The 17,085-nt window shown below is 30.4% G+C and overlaps 1 protein-coding gene across 1 annotated transcript in view; it reads right to left on the reverse strand.

Moving 5' to 3' along the window:
- Positions 1-343: 343 nt before the first annotated feature.
- Positions 344-17,085, reverse strand: part of LOC113383135 (ETS-like protein pointed) — a 45,326-nt gene continuing 28,584 nt past the window's right edge. Inside the window, exon 2 of the mRNA XM_026621384.1 lies at positions 344-1,772. Coding sequence (XP_026477169.1) covers positions 344-1,756 — 1,413 coding nt within the window. The 5' untranslated portion in view covers positions 1,757-1,772. The remainder of the gene's footprint in view (positions 1,773-17,085) is intronic.

The following is a 17,085-nucleotide window of genomic DNA, read 5'->3' on the forward strand; positions in this document are numbered from 1 at the left end:
TTCGTTCAATGAATTGCTGAATATTAAAATATCTTAGTAACCAATTGAATTGATTCATACTAAATGTATGTAAAAATTCTAGTTTAGAACTTTGATTATCACATAATAGCATATAATTATTTATATAAGCTCAAATAGTCCTTTCTTATACTTAAAGTTCCAGTATCGATATAAGGCACACCTTATTTAAACAGATAATGAACAATAAATCAACTACTTTGCAATATATAGCCTTTCTTAGTCATGGAGATTATCTTAAAGCCTAAATTTATACCAATCACATATAAACTTAATATTTCAGATTTGATAGTTTTTTATATAAAATTCTATGACTTCTATTTCTTCATTCTTCGCCATCTTTATGTTCTGGTTTCAAATCGACCATTGCATGTAACTCTTCAGGAGTGTAGCCCAACAAATTTTGTAAATCACAAACAAATCTGTAAACGTATCTCTTGCCTGCAGTTTTGTGGATGATATTTTTATCATAATAATACCTCAAACCTCTCGATAATTTTTCATAGTTCATTTTTGGTTTATTCTTTCTTATTCCCCAGCGTTTTGCCACCTCATCTGGGTCTGTCAGCTTGAACTCCCAGCCATCACCAGTCCATGAAATAAATGCTTGACAAGTTTTATCAGTCAACAATTCTAATAAGAATTGCCATAATTGGATTGGACCTGATCCAGTAAAACATGGCCCTTGAACAGGTCCACTTGTGTTGTTAAATTGGTTCATTGGTTTCTCAGGTAGCTGTGTGTATGTTGGTTCTGGTCCAGGTTGTTGATAAGGCACTGATGGAGGAGATGGAAAGCCATAAGGATCCGGGTAGCGTTGATAAGGATTTGTTTGTTTCTGGAAATATTTTTCTTGCATGTTATAAAAATCTCCTCTCGTTGGCTCAGGATATGGATGTTGTTGATACATGTTAGTTTTCATGTGTGCAGCTGGTGGCTGATATTCATTAGAAACCGCACATAAGTCATCAATAGTTCGTAAGCCATAAGCTGCAGCTTCTTCCTTCAAAGGATACCCTCTATGCATGGGCATCATCAGGTGGTAAGGCGATTGGATTGGTTCTGGGTACATCCTTTGTGGTCTTGGTGCTTGTTGTAGGAAGGAAGACATATCAGGTGCACAAACTGATTCATAAATATCAGACGGCACATTTTGTAAAGATGTCGTAGTTTCTAAGTCTTTCTGCAGGATTTCTAAATGCTCCCACAAAATTTCACCAGTAAAAGGAGGTGCTCTGGCCAAGAAGTTCTCTCTTCCCAAAGCGCACATATCACGCCCTCTCATGCGGAAAGATTGAATTGAAATACCTTCTAAAGAGAACTCTTTTGCAGCCCATTTTAGCCAATGCGCGACATGATCCTCTGTCCACTGCCTGGGGTCTTTGTTGATACATAAAAACTTCTGTTCTTTCTCCCACGATGCAAATGAGGCTTTCAAGGCTTCTGACATTTTCTTATTTGTTCCCGGGGTTAACGGCGGAACTTGGGCAGGAAGTTCCAGAGATGCTTCTTCGTCGGAGAGGTCATTTAATGAAGGCACTTTGCGAATTCCACGTTGCTGAGTGATCTCCTCGGGTTCTTCTTTCAGGATCATATTGATTGTGGGGTCTTCAACATTTTGGGTGTATGAAGGTAGGAAGGTGACTGTTTTACGCAGTTTTGACGGTCGGGGCGCTTCGTAGAATGGCACTTCTTGCAGGTTGTAGTCTGCCAAGGCTTCAAAGGCTTCTTGGTCCATTTTGGGAATTGAAATTCTAAAACAAAAAATAGACAATTATAATCACATTTGTTTTTTTTATTTATATCTGCATTCATGCATTGTAAAAAATTACCAGTAGCACTACGTTGTGAAAATAAAACTTAATAAGTTTTCGTGACATTTTATGGAAAATATGGAAAGATTCTATTACAGAAGCTACATAAATCGAAGGTGAAATTCCATCGAGTTTTATGTCTCAATATCGAACCATATCATAAATAAAACAGATCTCCGCAACGCTTGGTTGAACAATATGAGTATGATCACAAAAAGAAATGTACATAAAATATTCGAATTCGCGACCACAAATACGAAATACGTCTGGAATAAATTTGGCCGATTCGTCTTGGACGTCGCTTTCAAAAATAAAGCAGTTAATTGAATTTTGCAAAACTTATACTACTTTTTATCATCACTTCAGAGATTAATTTAAATCGCTATCTTTTTAACACTTGTAAATATTCAAGAGTACCAATTATTGATATCAAGATGTACGATATTTTGATTGATTTTCTTAACGTTGAGATTGTTGATTTCGAGAGATTATTTATTTTTAACTATTATGATATTATAATAAATTTTCTATTTATAGATATGATACAAATTGTTTTGAAATGTTTTAAATATAGAAAATGTGGTAATATTAATTACTATATGGTATGATATAACTCTAAAATATTTTATCTCAGGGTTTTATCAATTTTTATCGCGCAGTCTTCAACAAGTTGATAAACATCATAAAGTAATACATAATACATTCAAAAATATTTATGTTATTAATTATCATGTAATAATGAACGTGACGTTAGGAGCCCTCTCTCAAATATATGAACTGGACCATAAAATTAATATGTTATTTCGACGCATTGGTTGTTCAATAATTAAATGAAATGTTTCAATTTTGAAGAGAAAAGCTTCAATATATATCAACTCTTCACAAATCACACAAACCAGAACAAGTTTAACTAACAAGCAAATTGATTCATCATTCACCATTCATAGATCTAACAGAAGTCTCCAATCAAAAAATATTTACTTTAGGAATATATTATCATTTGAAACGTTTGATACAATACGATATTTATTTATCAAATCATATTTATTTGAATGCATCGATTAAGACGTAATTATAAAACTTCTATCCACCAGAACGAGTTTAATTCTATGAGATCTGTTGGGAATCTTCTCATTGTGATAATCCGATCAGTCAAGGCCAAGGGGGTCACTAACCCGGGTCTCATTAAAGTCTTATTTCAAGGCTCTAAGCAAATTAATTTTATTTAATATCTCTGATGTACTGCACTGGCTAAGGACAGATGTCAAACGATAAAAATGAACACAAACCTCTGTATGTATAATCTTTCGTTTAAACTGGCATAAGCGCTTGTGTAATTACGATGCAGAAGGGTTATTATTAGATTCGAGGAGCAACATGGTCGGTTTATTTACAATGTTACTCGTAAATTACGTCGCAGCTTTTGAAATTATTTTTTCCAGTAGCTAATTTTTATATTATAGTCTGTCGTTGTAAAGAACGTGCATTCGCAACCTCCAGGAGAATGGCTAACCACTGGGTTGCCTCCTCGAGAAATAGTACAGTATATAAAACAAGCAATTTTAGGTAGCTTTGATTGCTGTTTAAAAAAAATACAAAGCTACAAATGCTGTTAAAGGAAAAAAGAAGTACCAATAATAATTTTAATAATGATACAAAATTGGTGTTAAGGAAAAAGCATCCAATTTTTGTTGACCCTCCAAAGGTAAAGTTTGTTTTCGCCAGGAAATCAGATTTGCTAATTTTATGTTTTCTTTTTTAACTTCCCGTAGGGTAAGTTATTGTAATCGTCCAAAAATCAAAATTGAAAATTTTTACATTTCTCGACGTTTTGAAGCTTTCTGAACATTTTGGCATATCTCAGAAAAAATGGATGTGTGTGTGTGTATATATATGTATGGATACAAATTTCCAGTCACGTTTTCGGGCGTACGGAACAACCGATTTGAATATTCAAGAAAAAATCGATTCCTATTGATAGGGAGATGAGCTGATTAGTTTTTGGCAATGGCAGGTCCAGCAATTACGGAGATAAAGAGCAAAGAGTGCAGAAAATAGAAATCGAGTTTTTGAGAGAACGGAGCATCCGATTTGAATGATCTAAAAAACATTCAATTAATAATGATCGGAAGAAGGGGTTATTAGTTTTTGGCAAAGGCAGGTTCAGCCGTTTCGGAGATACGAAGCTAAATGTGCAAAAAATTGCAGTTTTTGATAGAAATAAGCATCCGATTTGAATGATTCAAAAAACTTTCTGCTTGTGGGCGAAAAATTTTTTTGAAATACATTTATTTTTTTGAATATCGAATATTAATTTTCAAAGTTTTAATTCAGTACAAGAAGTTCACTAGTTTCTTTTAAATTTTTATGAAACTTTTTATGATGATAGATATAATGGTGTTAACGAACATAGGGACAAAAAGTGTTTTAATTATGAAATTTCATTAAAGTTTATAATAATGGGCCATGTCAAAATTTCAAAATTATATCGTCACAATTGTAAAAGTTGCTAAATCTCAATTCTTATTGATCAAGTCGATAGTTTGAGAATAAATTAAAAATTAAGCAATAAATGGAAATGTTATTCGATTCGAAACATACTAAAGAAAATATTTAGCATGGAAAATTTTTCTTCAATTGTACATTTCCATTTTAATATTAATCTTGATTTCCAGCCATTAATGGCCTTTATATCTTCAATAATACACTACAGTTTCTTTCATGAATATTTTTTATACATGTTGTATGTATTTATAAGCACTTTAATAACTCACTCAGTCATTTTACGATGATGTTTCTGCCCGAGTTATTTAATGAAGTCCAAGTTACTTCACATTTATGTTGCCTTTATTTTTATACTCAGCAATTTCTCATCGTAGTGCCATTTGAAAATGTATCTTGGCACTTACATTTCTTTCTCTGAATGATATATCATTTGTTACTTAGTATTATGAAAGCTTTTATAATAACATCATTTTAATGTTTTAACAATCTTCTTTTATTTTATTGATTTTATTGCAATCGTTTCTTGAGATGCTTTATTTGAATGATTGGAAGGTCGTATAAATAAATATGTAGAAATGTCTGCATTTAGACAAAGTTGTACGTAAATATGCATTATTCATGGACTTTAAACTTTAATCGAACAACGCATGTCGATTTCAGAATATTATTGCATTAAAATGGATGATTACTACCTTGACGCTAGTTTGCAAAAATTGTCTGAGAAATTTCTGAACTTCAAATAAATGTTGACTGAAGTTTATCATTTATATTGTTCAAAGTTTAGACGATATCAATTAAAATTATTCATTTTCAACCAAAAAATCTATTACAAAAATCATCTAGATCAGTATATTTCAATTAATTCATCACATTTCCTCTCCAGTTCATCTGCACCAACATTTATGAAAACATTTACAAAATTTGTTTTTCCTTCTATTTCCTGCCCAGAATCATTTTACTTTATGGAAAATACTATTGAATTGTCTATAAAATGTAACTGCCATCGTTTTTATGCCTCTTCATAAATATTTATTCGAAACTGAATCGATGTACAATACATTGTTTCTCATGCAAATATTTTATGGAATTTTGTAAACTTTTTGTTGAAGAATTGAGAGGAAAGGAATATTCCATTAGTTGATGAATTTGGAGAAATTTAAAATAAACAAAGTTGAGATGTAATTGTTCGAATAGTTGGTAAGAAATGTTTGTAATAAATATCATTATGGGTAAGGATGTTTTTTAAATGCCAGCAACGATTCATATTTCTCTACATGTTTTGCTTATTTGACAAATTGGAAGAAAACCCAGTAGTTGTCCTTTCTAGTAGTTGACTTAAATATTTTTGCAAAAATGATCCAAAGAGCTATTTTCATTTCACTATTTGTTATATGAGAGTCTAATACCCTACTGCTTGATATCAAGCAGGTCTGGTAGGGTATCGATTTGGGAACAAGTGCCAACTTGCTAGACCAAGTTTTTACCACGTCAGATCACTTTATTTTTTTCTAAAATCGATTAAGATGTGGAGGTCAAAAATACGTTCAATTTGTCAAGAATCGTTCTCTATTGTTTAATTTTCAATAATAATTCAAATTATTTTTCAAGAAACTTTTACGATGCCAATTATGCGATAAAAACTTTATAGTCCCAATGGCGTAGTACTACATTAAAAATATCGCTTTTACTTGCGCACGTGTTTTAAAATAATTTATTTTCACCAAGATAAAAAGCTGAAGTATAAAAATTTATATAAAAATTGATTAGAATTATCTTCTTATTTAACATTGACCTGATTAGAATGACTGATGCACGTCTTGTCGTATAATTAATCTAATTGGTTGTAATTGCTATTTATAACACTGATTTATATATTGTAAATAGGTCTATACAAATAATTTATAGTGCTTAGTTAAATCAGACTTTGGAATTCAAATTTATAAATATTTTTTCTGAATCTTGAATAAATGTAGAATTATTATCAACGCACTTCAATAAATGCAAATTATTTAATTTTCGAAACTATGTTAACATACGCAATTTTGTTTATGCGTAAATATGTTCTCAGGTTACAAAGGTGTCATTAAATATGTTAATGAGTGCATTTCATTATCGAATCAGCAAATTGAGAAAAAAATATTTCATTCATAAACTTGTACACGTGGTTTCATTCATGAAAGTTAAAGAAGTCGATTCATAAACTGTTTTATTAATTGAACCGATTGTAATAATATATATAATACTGTAGTATACATGTATTATATATTTTAATAAATTTGCAAAAATGGATTTAGAATTTTCTTAAAAAAAGTATGCTTATCATTTTTTTTTTAATTTTAAAATTCGATAGCTTATTTCTATACAGCAAGATCGTACAAAAACTAATTCAAATAACAGATTTTGTTAAGTACTATTTTATACTTAGAAATTCTTATATCGATAAAATATTTATTTATGAGAAATCCTTAATAAATTTAAGACAAGAAGAAATTTACAAACTTAGAATAAAAATATTAATTTGAATAAAAAATTAAATAAATTATAAATTTCCAATTTGTCCAATTTGTAATTTTGACAAAATTCAAGAAAATTTACATTCATCTATCGAAGAATTAACAAAAACGTGTAACAAATTAGAATGAATGATAAATATGTTTTAAATCATAAGTTCCCAAACTTTTTGGCATTGTGCACCCCCCTGGGCTTTGCCATGGACTCCCTATTTCCCGATATCGATTTTTTTTATAAATTCCATTTATACTAAAGTTTGTTATTTAATATTTAGAGTAAAAAGATATGTTTCTTATATACATTTATTAATTGAATTTAAAAAGCCGATTTTTTTTCGCTGATTTAGACCCCCTGAATGTTGGGACTGTGGACCCCTTCCGAAATCACTGTTTTAGATAAATAAAATATCACAGCTTTTTTAAATTTATTTTGCATTCATAAATAAACTTTTCTCACACTTCAATCGATATAAAGATAAATAATTAATAGTAGTATTATTAACTTCCCGAAGGAGAGAAGTTTATGTTTTCATAAAAAATCTTATTCGCAAATTTTATGTTTTCTCGACGTTTCAAGACATTCTGAATCGAATGAGACCAAATTTGGAAAAAGTATGCGCGTGTATGTGTGTGTGTATGTGAACAGATTTTTTGCCGTAAATCGACGTTTTCTCAAAAACGACTGGACCGATTTCAAAAAATTTAAAAGCCGTTATAATAATATTAGTAGGCAAGTAATAAAAACATTTTTCAAAATCTGTTTGTTTTTAAGAAGAAATGGTTAACACGACTGCTTGATATCAAGCTGTATAGAGCTCAAGTCTTTTGTAATCCTTGAATAATGCTATTTATTTATTTTGAAAAATAAATAAATAAGGAACAAACTTTTTTCCAATTTTCAAATTCAATATGAATGTACTATTTCATTGACTGATTGGACAAACTTTCATTCCAAAGACATTTTCGTTAACCACCTCGTTTTCCTCCTAGTTTCATAAACAAGACTTAAAACTTGCATCATAATCTATGTCAACAAACGCTTTAAACTCCTAAAATTATAATTCGTTTAACGTTCTCGATCTGGCAAAGGACCAAAAATTCTACATTGTCACGGCTGAGGTTAGAGCAAAACGAATAACTTGATATTAAAGGTGCTACAAAGTGTCCATTTTGAATATCGCGTATTATTATTAAGTCTCTCTTTTCTATGGGCGTTGCATTTGACGCGTGCCAGGAATAACAAAATTTGGATGCGATCCAACTAGTAGACATGGACAGAGAAGGACAACTACTAAACTCTGAAATAAAGGATACAATTTCCTATAAATGGAGAGTTCACATTAGCAAGAAAAAAACAGCAGATTGATGAATTATTTAAAAAACATTACTGGTTGCTGAATAAACGATCCGAACTGTCGACAAACAGCAAACTAATTATTTATAAATGTATTTTCAAACCAGTGTGGTCTTATGGGATTCAACTATGGGGCACCGCCAAAAAAACTAATATAAAGATCATTCAGCGAGTGCAGAACAAGATCATACGGCAGGCACTGAACGCACCCAGGTACTTTCCCAACTGGTTGATTCACCAGGACAGCAATATGATGACAGTAAATGAAGTAATTCAACAAAAAACAGACAACTATAAAAGAAGAATTGACGAACACCCAAATTACTTGGCACAAAAAGTATTCCCAGAAGCGCGCCCAACCAGGCTAAAACGAAAAATTCCCAATGATCTCATAAATAGCCATTTGTAAACGCTAACGTAATATTATTATTATTATTATTATTATTATTAACTTACTATTTCTATTATTGTTATTTTGTTATATTTTATTGTTTTTTCTAATATTATTTTATTATTCAGAAATGTTATTTATACTATTTATTAATTTTATTTTTATTATTATTTGCTTTTATTTTATATTAAATCATCATACTACGGATATTATTTTCATGTAAATTCTATCCTTTGCACTCTTATTTATTTAAATTTATGTTATTGTTTATCAATATTGCTAGATGTTAACTATTTAACAGTTGTAATAAATATTGTAATTAAAAAAAAACCAATAAATTTAATATTTAATTTAAAAAAATATCAGTTTACTTAAAAAAACATTTGAAGTTTTATCATTTAGGATTATTAAGATTATTGGGACTTCATCAATGGGCTAAATGAAATTTATCCAATTTTTAAATGAAATTCTGGGCTAAATGACCAGAAGATCATAAGTAAATCATAAGTAAATCATAAGTAAATCAGGAAACTAATATATAGACTTTTTTGAGACAGAAATAAAAAGAAAGTAAAAATAATTTTGACATCAAAATTTTTGCTAAAAAACAAAATTTGGAGTAATCTAAACACGTATGAGAAAGTGTTAAAATTAAGGGATATGTCAAGCACTTTTCGTTAAAAAAAATTAAAAATTAAATTATAAATAAATCCACTTTACTAACTTGTTCACAGAATAAATACTCTTTTGAAGAGCAAATTAGATTATTAAATAATCTTTGTAATTATCTATTATTACGTAAATAATTTAGTTTAAATTGTCTAACATGAAGTACTTCGATCCAAAAATAGTAAAATCACGCAAATTATTTAAATAAGTAGCATGATTGCTATTCATAGAATATTATAATACCTAATACTTATTTATAGATCATCTTATCATTTATACTACAAGTAGTTTTCAATTACTTCATATTTATTCGGAATTATGTAATGGCGTGAACTTTATCAACCGATTATTCAAATTTCAGATAAATTTTACGGTGAAATACTCAGAAAATAGTTATCACATGGCGAAGCTCTTGAATGTAAAGTGTGTTGAACTTGTTGATAGGTTTGCTAACATTGCAAATATGCAGCATATAAATATCTTGAGATTATATTTAGATCAATTGAATAAAACTAAACACTTAGTGAAGGAATTTTCACTGAAGAATGCTCGAATAATATTTAATTTGATTGAAACGTTTCAACAATAAGCAATTTATTATCAAAACACTTCAGTGAAAGTTCAGAAACGTCAGAAGTAATAAAAATAAAACTACATGATAAAAGAAACTTTGGGTATGATAAAAGAATTGATTTTTATGTAAGTCCAAGTGTTATTATTATTAAAAGGAATAAACTTTATGATAATATTTGCTAGCAGTGATGACTTTTTATGTTTTTCAAGTACTTTTGTCAATCTTAAAGGAAGCTTATAATTCTAGAAATTTTAAAATTTAAAAATTCTAACAAAAAAATGATATAGTTATTGTGCTGTATACAATTGATTTTATATTTGAATTTCTTGTTTAGAGCACAACACTAATGCAATAAAAATCTAATCCAATCTATTTATATAGGACGAGCAGATGTCAAAAGATTATTTATTTTACTATTCCAAAAAACGTCCAAAATTAGATTCAAAAAGGGTTAAATTTCATCCATCTCAATCCTCATTAACAGAAATTAACTACCTTGTGTTACTCAACGCCTCTGAGTAATAAAAAGCGCCCTATTTATCTCTATTTACTCCAACCAGGATTCGAAATCGCTGATCCTATTTCTCTAGGATCACCAGCATGTGCCAGGTACCATGCCGGCATCGTTGCCAGATGTACATAACATTGGCCCCTGGGTTATAAATAAAATTTGTTATTATTTTCGTGACGAATGGGACCGTCTCCCCATTCATCACATGAAGCAGCTCCTACCCGCCAAGACCGTTCAATGAAACGCATACAAAATTTTCGAGTTGGTATACAAAACGCATCTAATAATAGAATAGAATCGTGGGCCGAGAGGCGACGACACAGGATCTATGAGTAATAAAGGATTTGATCTTTTTAAATATTTTATTTCATTTTTTAAAAATTCATATTTGTTTTATTATTTTATAGTACAATGGGATCGTTCAAGTATTATGTAAGCAGATTTATTACAATTATTTACCCCCCCCCCATCCCCCTTGTCAGCAAAACTAAGCAAAACTCTTACCCCCTACCTCCATGCTTACGTAAACATTTTGCAATTAATGTAAAGAAATAAAAATACTACCTATGACGTAATCATCATCCAGACTCCCCTGCCCCCCATGTCAACCCAAAATAAGCAAATCAACAACCCCCCCGCCCCACTATAGTGCTTACGTAATATTTGAACGGCCCCAACGGTAGGAGAAGTAGGAGCAAAATGTCATTGTATTTTGTTTTCTAATGATATTATCAGTCTTATTTTTTTACATATTTAAGATTCATCGACAACTAGTAACATTCTTTTAATTAAGTGGGAACTATAATAACATTCATTAAGAAAAAATGCAACTAATTACAAAAACCATTTTGTCAGTACTGACAAAAATACATGTAAGGAGAGGATAAGCTGAGATGCCAATTTTCTAGAAGACATTTCACAAATAAATCGATTAGTCCTCTTTGGACATCAAAAAAACTAATACTGGCATATGTTTTTATATTTCAAAAGAAATAAGTCCCAAAAAACACTGGCAATGACGCTCAACATTTGACACGATTGTGTTTATAGCTTTCTTCATCTTATACAGTCATAGAAACGTTACTAAAACTTGCCAATTTTCAAATAAAGCCAAAAAAATGCCCTCATAATAAGCTTTTGAAGGCGAGTTGCACGTTCGAACTGATTACTCCGACAAGACTGTGACAATGACGTTCAACATCTGACACGATTGTGTTTATGGCTTTCTTCATCTTATACAGTCATAGAAACGTTACTAAAACTTGCCAATTTTTAAATAAAGCCAAAAAAATATCCTTAAAATAAACTTTTGAAGGCGAGTTACACGTTCGAACAGATTACTCCGTCAAGACTGTGACAATGACGCTCAACATCTGACACGATTGTGTTTATGGATTTCTTCATGTTGTACACTGGTGGAGACTTTACTAAAACTTGCCAATTTTTAAATAAAGCTACTGATTCATTTTGTACATATTTTACACCCTTTTGTTCGTACTTTCTCTACGTTATTTTGCACGATCTTTTTGTAATTACAATTTATATAATAATGAGGATATAGTAACTACAACATTTTCTATACAACTTTCTATATCAAATATTCAGTTCGGAATAGTTTTCAAAATAAACCTTTTAAAAATGTGTAAAAACATTTCAATCGACGGATCTTTTACCATGGTCGTCGCCTCTCGGACCAAAATGTTGGTCGGAATCGTGGATCTAACTTGTGGGCGGTAATATGTAGGTGCAATCGCAAAACTAGCATGCATGGTGTGGGCTCTTAGATGGCTTATTATAAAACCGATGCAATATCGGATAGCAATATATGCAACGCGAATGTTTTGCCTTTGAAATTATTATTAAATTGCAACCGTCAACTTTCTATAATCAATCACACAATATGAAGAAAAGTTAATATTTTGTAGAAATTAATTTTATTTATAAGTACTATTTGTTAATAATGAGGACTATTCATTGTAAAACTCCAGGTATAAATAGAAAAAATTATATATAAGAATAGTTCTTGAAAATCCCCTTAATGTTTTCTATGACTATCAACTTATGGTAACAAAATGGTTGATGAGATTAAAAAACATTTAAGTGTGTATTGAAAACTTATAAAATTGATTATATAAATTAATATAACTAAAGCTTTCGTGTTTTCAACTAGAATGTTATCCAGAAGTTAAAAAAAGCTCTAATATGTTGTTGAAAAAAGCTCAAATATGTCTATTTTTTTTTTTTTGAGACTATTTTATAAATTAAATTGAGATCATATGTAAACCCTCATAATGTCTTGCGAAATTATTATATTTTTGGCAATATTTTTGTGAAAATTTTTACTCAGAATATTGTAAAGTAATATTATCATGATATAAAAGGTTTTCCTATAAATAATAAACTATAAAGTCTCAATAAATTCAAATAATGTCAACGGTGATCCAAATAGATAATAATTTAATTAAATTGTCATTATAAATGACATTTAATATTATTAACTTCCCGTAGGGTAAGTTATTGTAATGGGCCGAAAATCGGAATTGAAAATTTTTACATTTCTCGACGTTTTGAAGGTTTCTGAACGTTTTGGCATACTTCAGAAAAATGGATGTGTGGTGTGTGTGTGGTGTGTGTGTATGTATGTATGGATACAAATTTTCGTCCACGTTTTCGGGCGTACGGATCAACCGATTTGAATGGTTTAAAAAACAATCGATTCCTATTGATAGGGAAAAGAGCTGATTAGTTTTTGGCGAAGGCAGGTCCAGCCGTTTCGGAGATACGGAGCAAAGAGTGCAGAAAATAGAAATCGAGTTTTTGAGTGAACGGAGCATCCGATTGAATGATCTAAAAAACATTCAATTAGTAATGATTGGGAGAAGGGGTTATTAGTTTTTCGCAAAGGCAGGCCCAGCCATTTCGGAGATACAGAGCTAAATGTACAAAAAATGGCAGTTTTTGAGAGAACTAAGCGTCCGATTTAATTGATTCAAAGAACTTCTGCTTGTCTTAACAAAATAATTGATTTTGGAAAAAAAAAATTTTGTTCCATTTTTTTTTTTTTTTTTTTTTTTTTTTTTTTTTTAGTTTTTATATCGAAAATATTTCAGATTTCATTTTTAATTCTGACTATAGTTCTAATATACTTTACAAATAATTTCAACTCTGCAATACAGTTTATATAATTCTTATAAATATTAGACAATGTTACAAGTTTAGAATAATCTATTTGAAAACATTCAGTATTCCACGAACATTTCGTTACGGTACGGGAAGTTCCAGCAATTTGCCTTAAGGCACGATGCCATAATTGCCTCAAGACAGAATTCCACTTACAGCTAGTTTTTTATAATTATTGAATGGTTTTAGCATTTCATTAAACGTAATTGAAACCCATATTCATTATTTATCTGCAGGTGACATCTTTGTGTTTATAATTCATCCGATGGGGTAGTGTCATGGACAGCTTTTTAATTACTTATAAACTCATAATTTTATTTTAGAATGCTTTAAAATATTTTTTAATCCTATAGCTTTCATATTAATTAAAAAAAAAATATCAGGCAACTGAAATGTGTTCTTGTCAACTTTGTGCGATCCGAGATGTTTGCAGAGGAGTAAATTTCACCATAAACTTTTTCCATCTTATTTTACTAAAAGTAAGGTTTGTTGAACTTTTACCAATGATCAGATTCTTATAGTGTAATCTAATAATCGTGAAATCCCACTTCAGAATTGCAACGACTTATATAGAAATGCAAGACAATAGCTCGCCGGGGTGACAGAAACGCAAAACTGCATAAATGCATAAATGCAGAAACGTAGAAATGCTTATAGAAAAGGTACTTCATGAAAACCGTTCGCCACAGAAGAATGATACAAGACTTGAAGGACTCGGTATAAAATCATGAATGAACTTACGATCGCACAATACGACAGGTATGTGTAGTAAAAGAGTGCAATTGTACTTGAAAACTACAATGGAAAAAAGGAGATTACAAAAAACATGGATACTTGAACGGCCGTTGAGTCCTCTGTCATAAAACAGGCCGCAATTCAGAAAAGCTAACTGTCTCGGGGCTAATGGAGTGCCTCTAGTACATATTTCACGCATAGTTGAACATTTTTGTCAAAAATGTAAAATATACTTCCTGAAGTGAAATGATACTTGTTGAAAATTTATAAAAGTTACATGAAAATGTTAAACACAAAAACGTCAGTTATCATCATCGTCTTTTTGCAACGTTTCGGAATTAGTTCGTTTCATCACCAGGTCTTCATCAACATCTTCTACTAAAACCGCACTCTACACACATTTGAAAAAAATTATTCAACTGAATATTTATGATTTATTAACCGAAATTTTAAATGTAAAGTGGAGTATCAATTTTTTTTAAATAAAAGTAATGATATGCATTTCTAGATTGAAATCATAGGTGATAGAACGCAACTAGTACCAAAACGTTACAAATAAATAACACCTTCGAAAAGATTTTTACTTATTTAGATTGACTGTTCAGAAAACAAACAGTACGTATAAACATTATATTTAAACTCCAACTTTAATTATTTTTAATTAAAATTATGGCAAAACAAAAACGTTCCTATTTTATTTTCGCAGTGGTTTGGCAACCTCTGCCTAACAATGTGGGCAGGTACTTAAAATTACATATCAGCTATTACGAAGGATGTAAGTAATTATTGGTCAAGGTTGTTGCTTTATCAAAACGAGATTACATTATTTCATCTGCCGGGGTTACACTTTTAGTGGATTATGAAACAAGTGTCTGGAGTCATAAAACTTTACTTTTTTATTAAAATCAAAATTGGAGATAATAAAACGGTACAAGGAAATAATTCGTGCTTGACATTGCTAGTATAAATTAGTGAAATTTAGTATTTTTGACCTTAAAATAAATGATAATGATTTTTGTCAGCTTATCGCATTTTTGCACATGAACTATCTCGTGATTAATTTGTGGTTTATATTTAGCTCGCTAAAGTTATCTCATCCGCTTTTAAAAACCATGACCAGAAAATAATGGAGCAAAATAAAATAAAAATATTTGGGAGATTTTTGACAATTATTTATTATTGTTACTACAGTTTTGAATATAAAAAATAATTTAATTTATCTATGGGTTTTAAAGCATGTTTAATGACATAAATGCGTGTCCTCATACGAGGACGCATTGTACGAAAAAGTTACAATGAAAATAAAATTGCATTGGATACGCCAAAGTTCATTAAAAATAAAATGAATGAATTAATATGAAGAAAAACCATATAAAAACATTTAATGCAAATACTCATTTACTTTGAAGGATGCAACGCATGTAAACATTTTTATTTCCCAACCTTCCAGTTTTCACGAATATTTTCTATTAGGTCCTTCTCTCAAGATTTTTCGTTTCTCTTATAAAAAATAACAATAAAATCGGGAAATCTATCTATCGACCCTGTGTTCTTCGTAATGGTGCGACGTGCAGACAGGAGTCTAGAGGCAATAAAGTGTCCTCTCGTAAAAATATTCAAAGACATTACGGACCTCTTGTGCACCGGACGAACGCGATAGATTTGCCCCTCATAAATTGTGGCGCCAAAATATACCAATTTATGGCCCTTAAACGTACTAATGTTTTCCCAAAATGGACATCTGTTTCCGCAAATAGGTCACAAATAACACGAATTGTTTGTTTTTGGAATCTTAATCCGATATTTTTGCCACGTAATAAAACCAATACAGGTAAAATGAAATAGAAAATAGAAACTACCTGGGAAAAGACTGTGATCGAGATTCATGCAAATAATTAAATCAACCAAACAAACAATTGTATAAATTTTGTGCAAAGGGTGCCATTTAAAGATATTTCATATAGCTTTCAATTATAAAACCAAAATCGACGTCCTTCCAAATCACTTCAGCAAGCCAAGTGTACTTTTACGCCCACCAGACTGAAGCCAAAAATTACCCATTGATCTCATTTAGTAACCTTTATATTATTTTTTTACCTTAATTTTTATTTACTTTTTGTTTTAGATTTATTTTAATAGATTCTCCACGGGGAGTATAATCAAACTATAATAAAACCTTTCTCATATCGTTAACAACCTCTGCAGAATGGTCATCTAACAGGTTGCAGAATAAATTGAATTTAAAAAAATTGAGAATATTAAAAAAATGAAATATTATGTTGTAATCAGAATGGATATTTGTTTCGCTAATCGAAGCCGAGATTAGTTACTAAAAATAATTGAAGGAGGTCCTAAATCATATAATTGCATATAATATGACCATGGTTTTTGTCAATTATTTTTATCCTGAAAAGAAATTTTTACCCAATCATTCTCTTCCTCTATTCTGCTTCAAAATATTTTCAAAAATAAATTTCACTTCAATTGTGAAGTCGAAACGATGTTCTCGAATTACATTGGAATGCCCGCTGTGAGATAGTTGAGTTATGCTCGTCCCAGGCACTTGCACAGTACCCATATTATCAGAAATTTCTCACAGCGACAGAATGCAATAAAGATTTATATCTACTGACCACTAGTCTTGAAAAATGTTCGACCGTATATAATTTTGCACATTTTTTAGGAGACACAGAAAATGAAAACGGATGGTGGAGGAGATTTTTTATATTTCCGATATTTTTCAATGTTGATATTGATTGCCGTAAATATTTCTTCCGGATAAATAACTGGTGGACCACCGTGGTTAATTTGGGAAAAAAGTACA

This window comes from Ctenocephalides felis, unplaced genomic scaffold, assembly GCF_003426905.1.
Source record: "Ctenocephalides felis isolate EL2017-DRISC unplaced genomic scaffold, ASM342690v1 CF-g0.4_SCAFFOLD_03570, whole genome shotgun sequence".
Classification (NCBI taxonomy): Eukaryota; Metazoa; Arthropoda; class Insecta; order Siphonaptera; family Pulicidae; genus Ctenocephalides; species Ctenocephalides felis.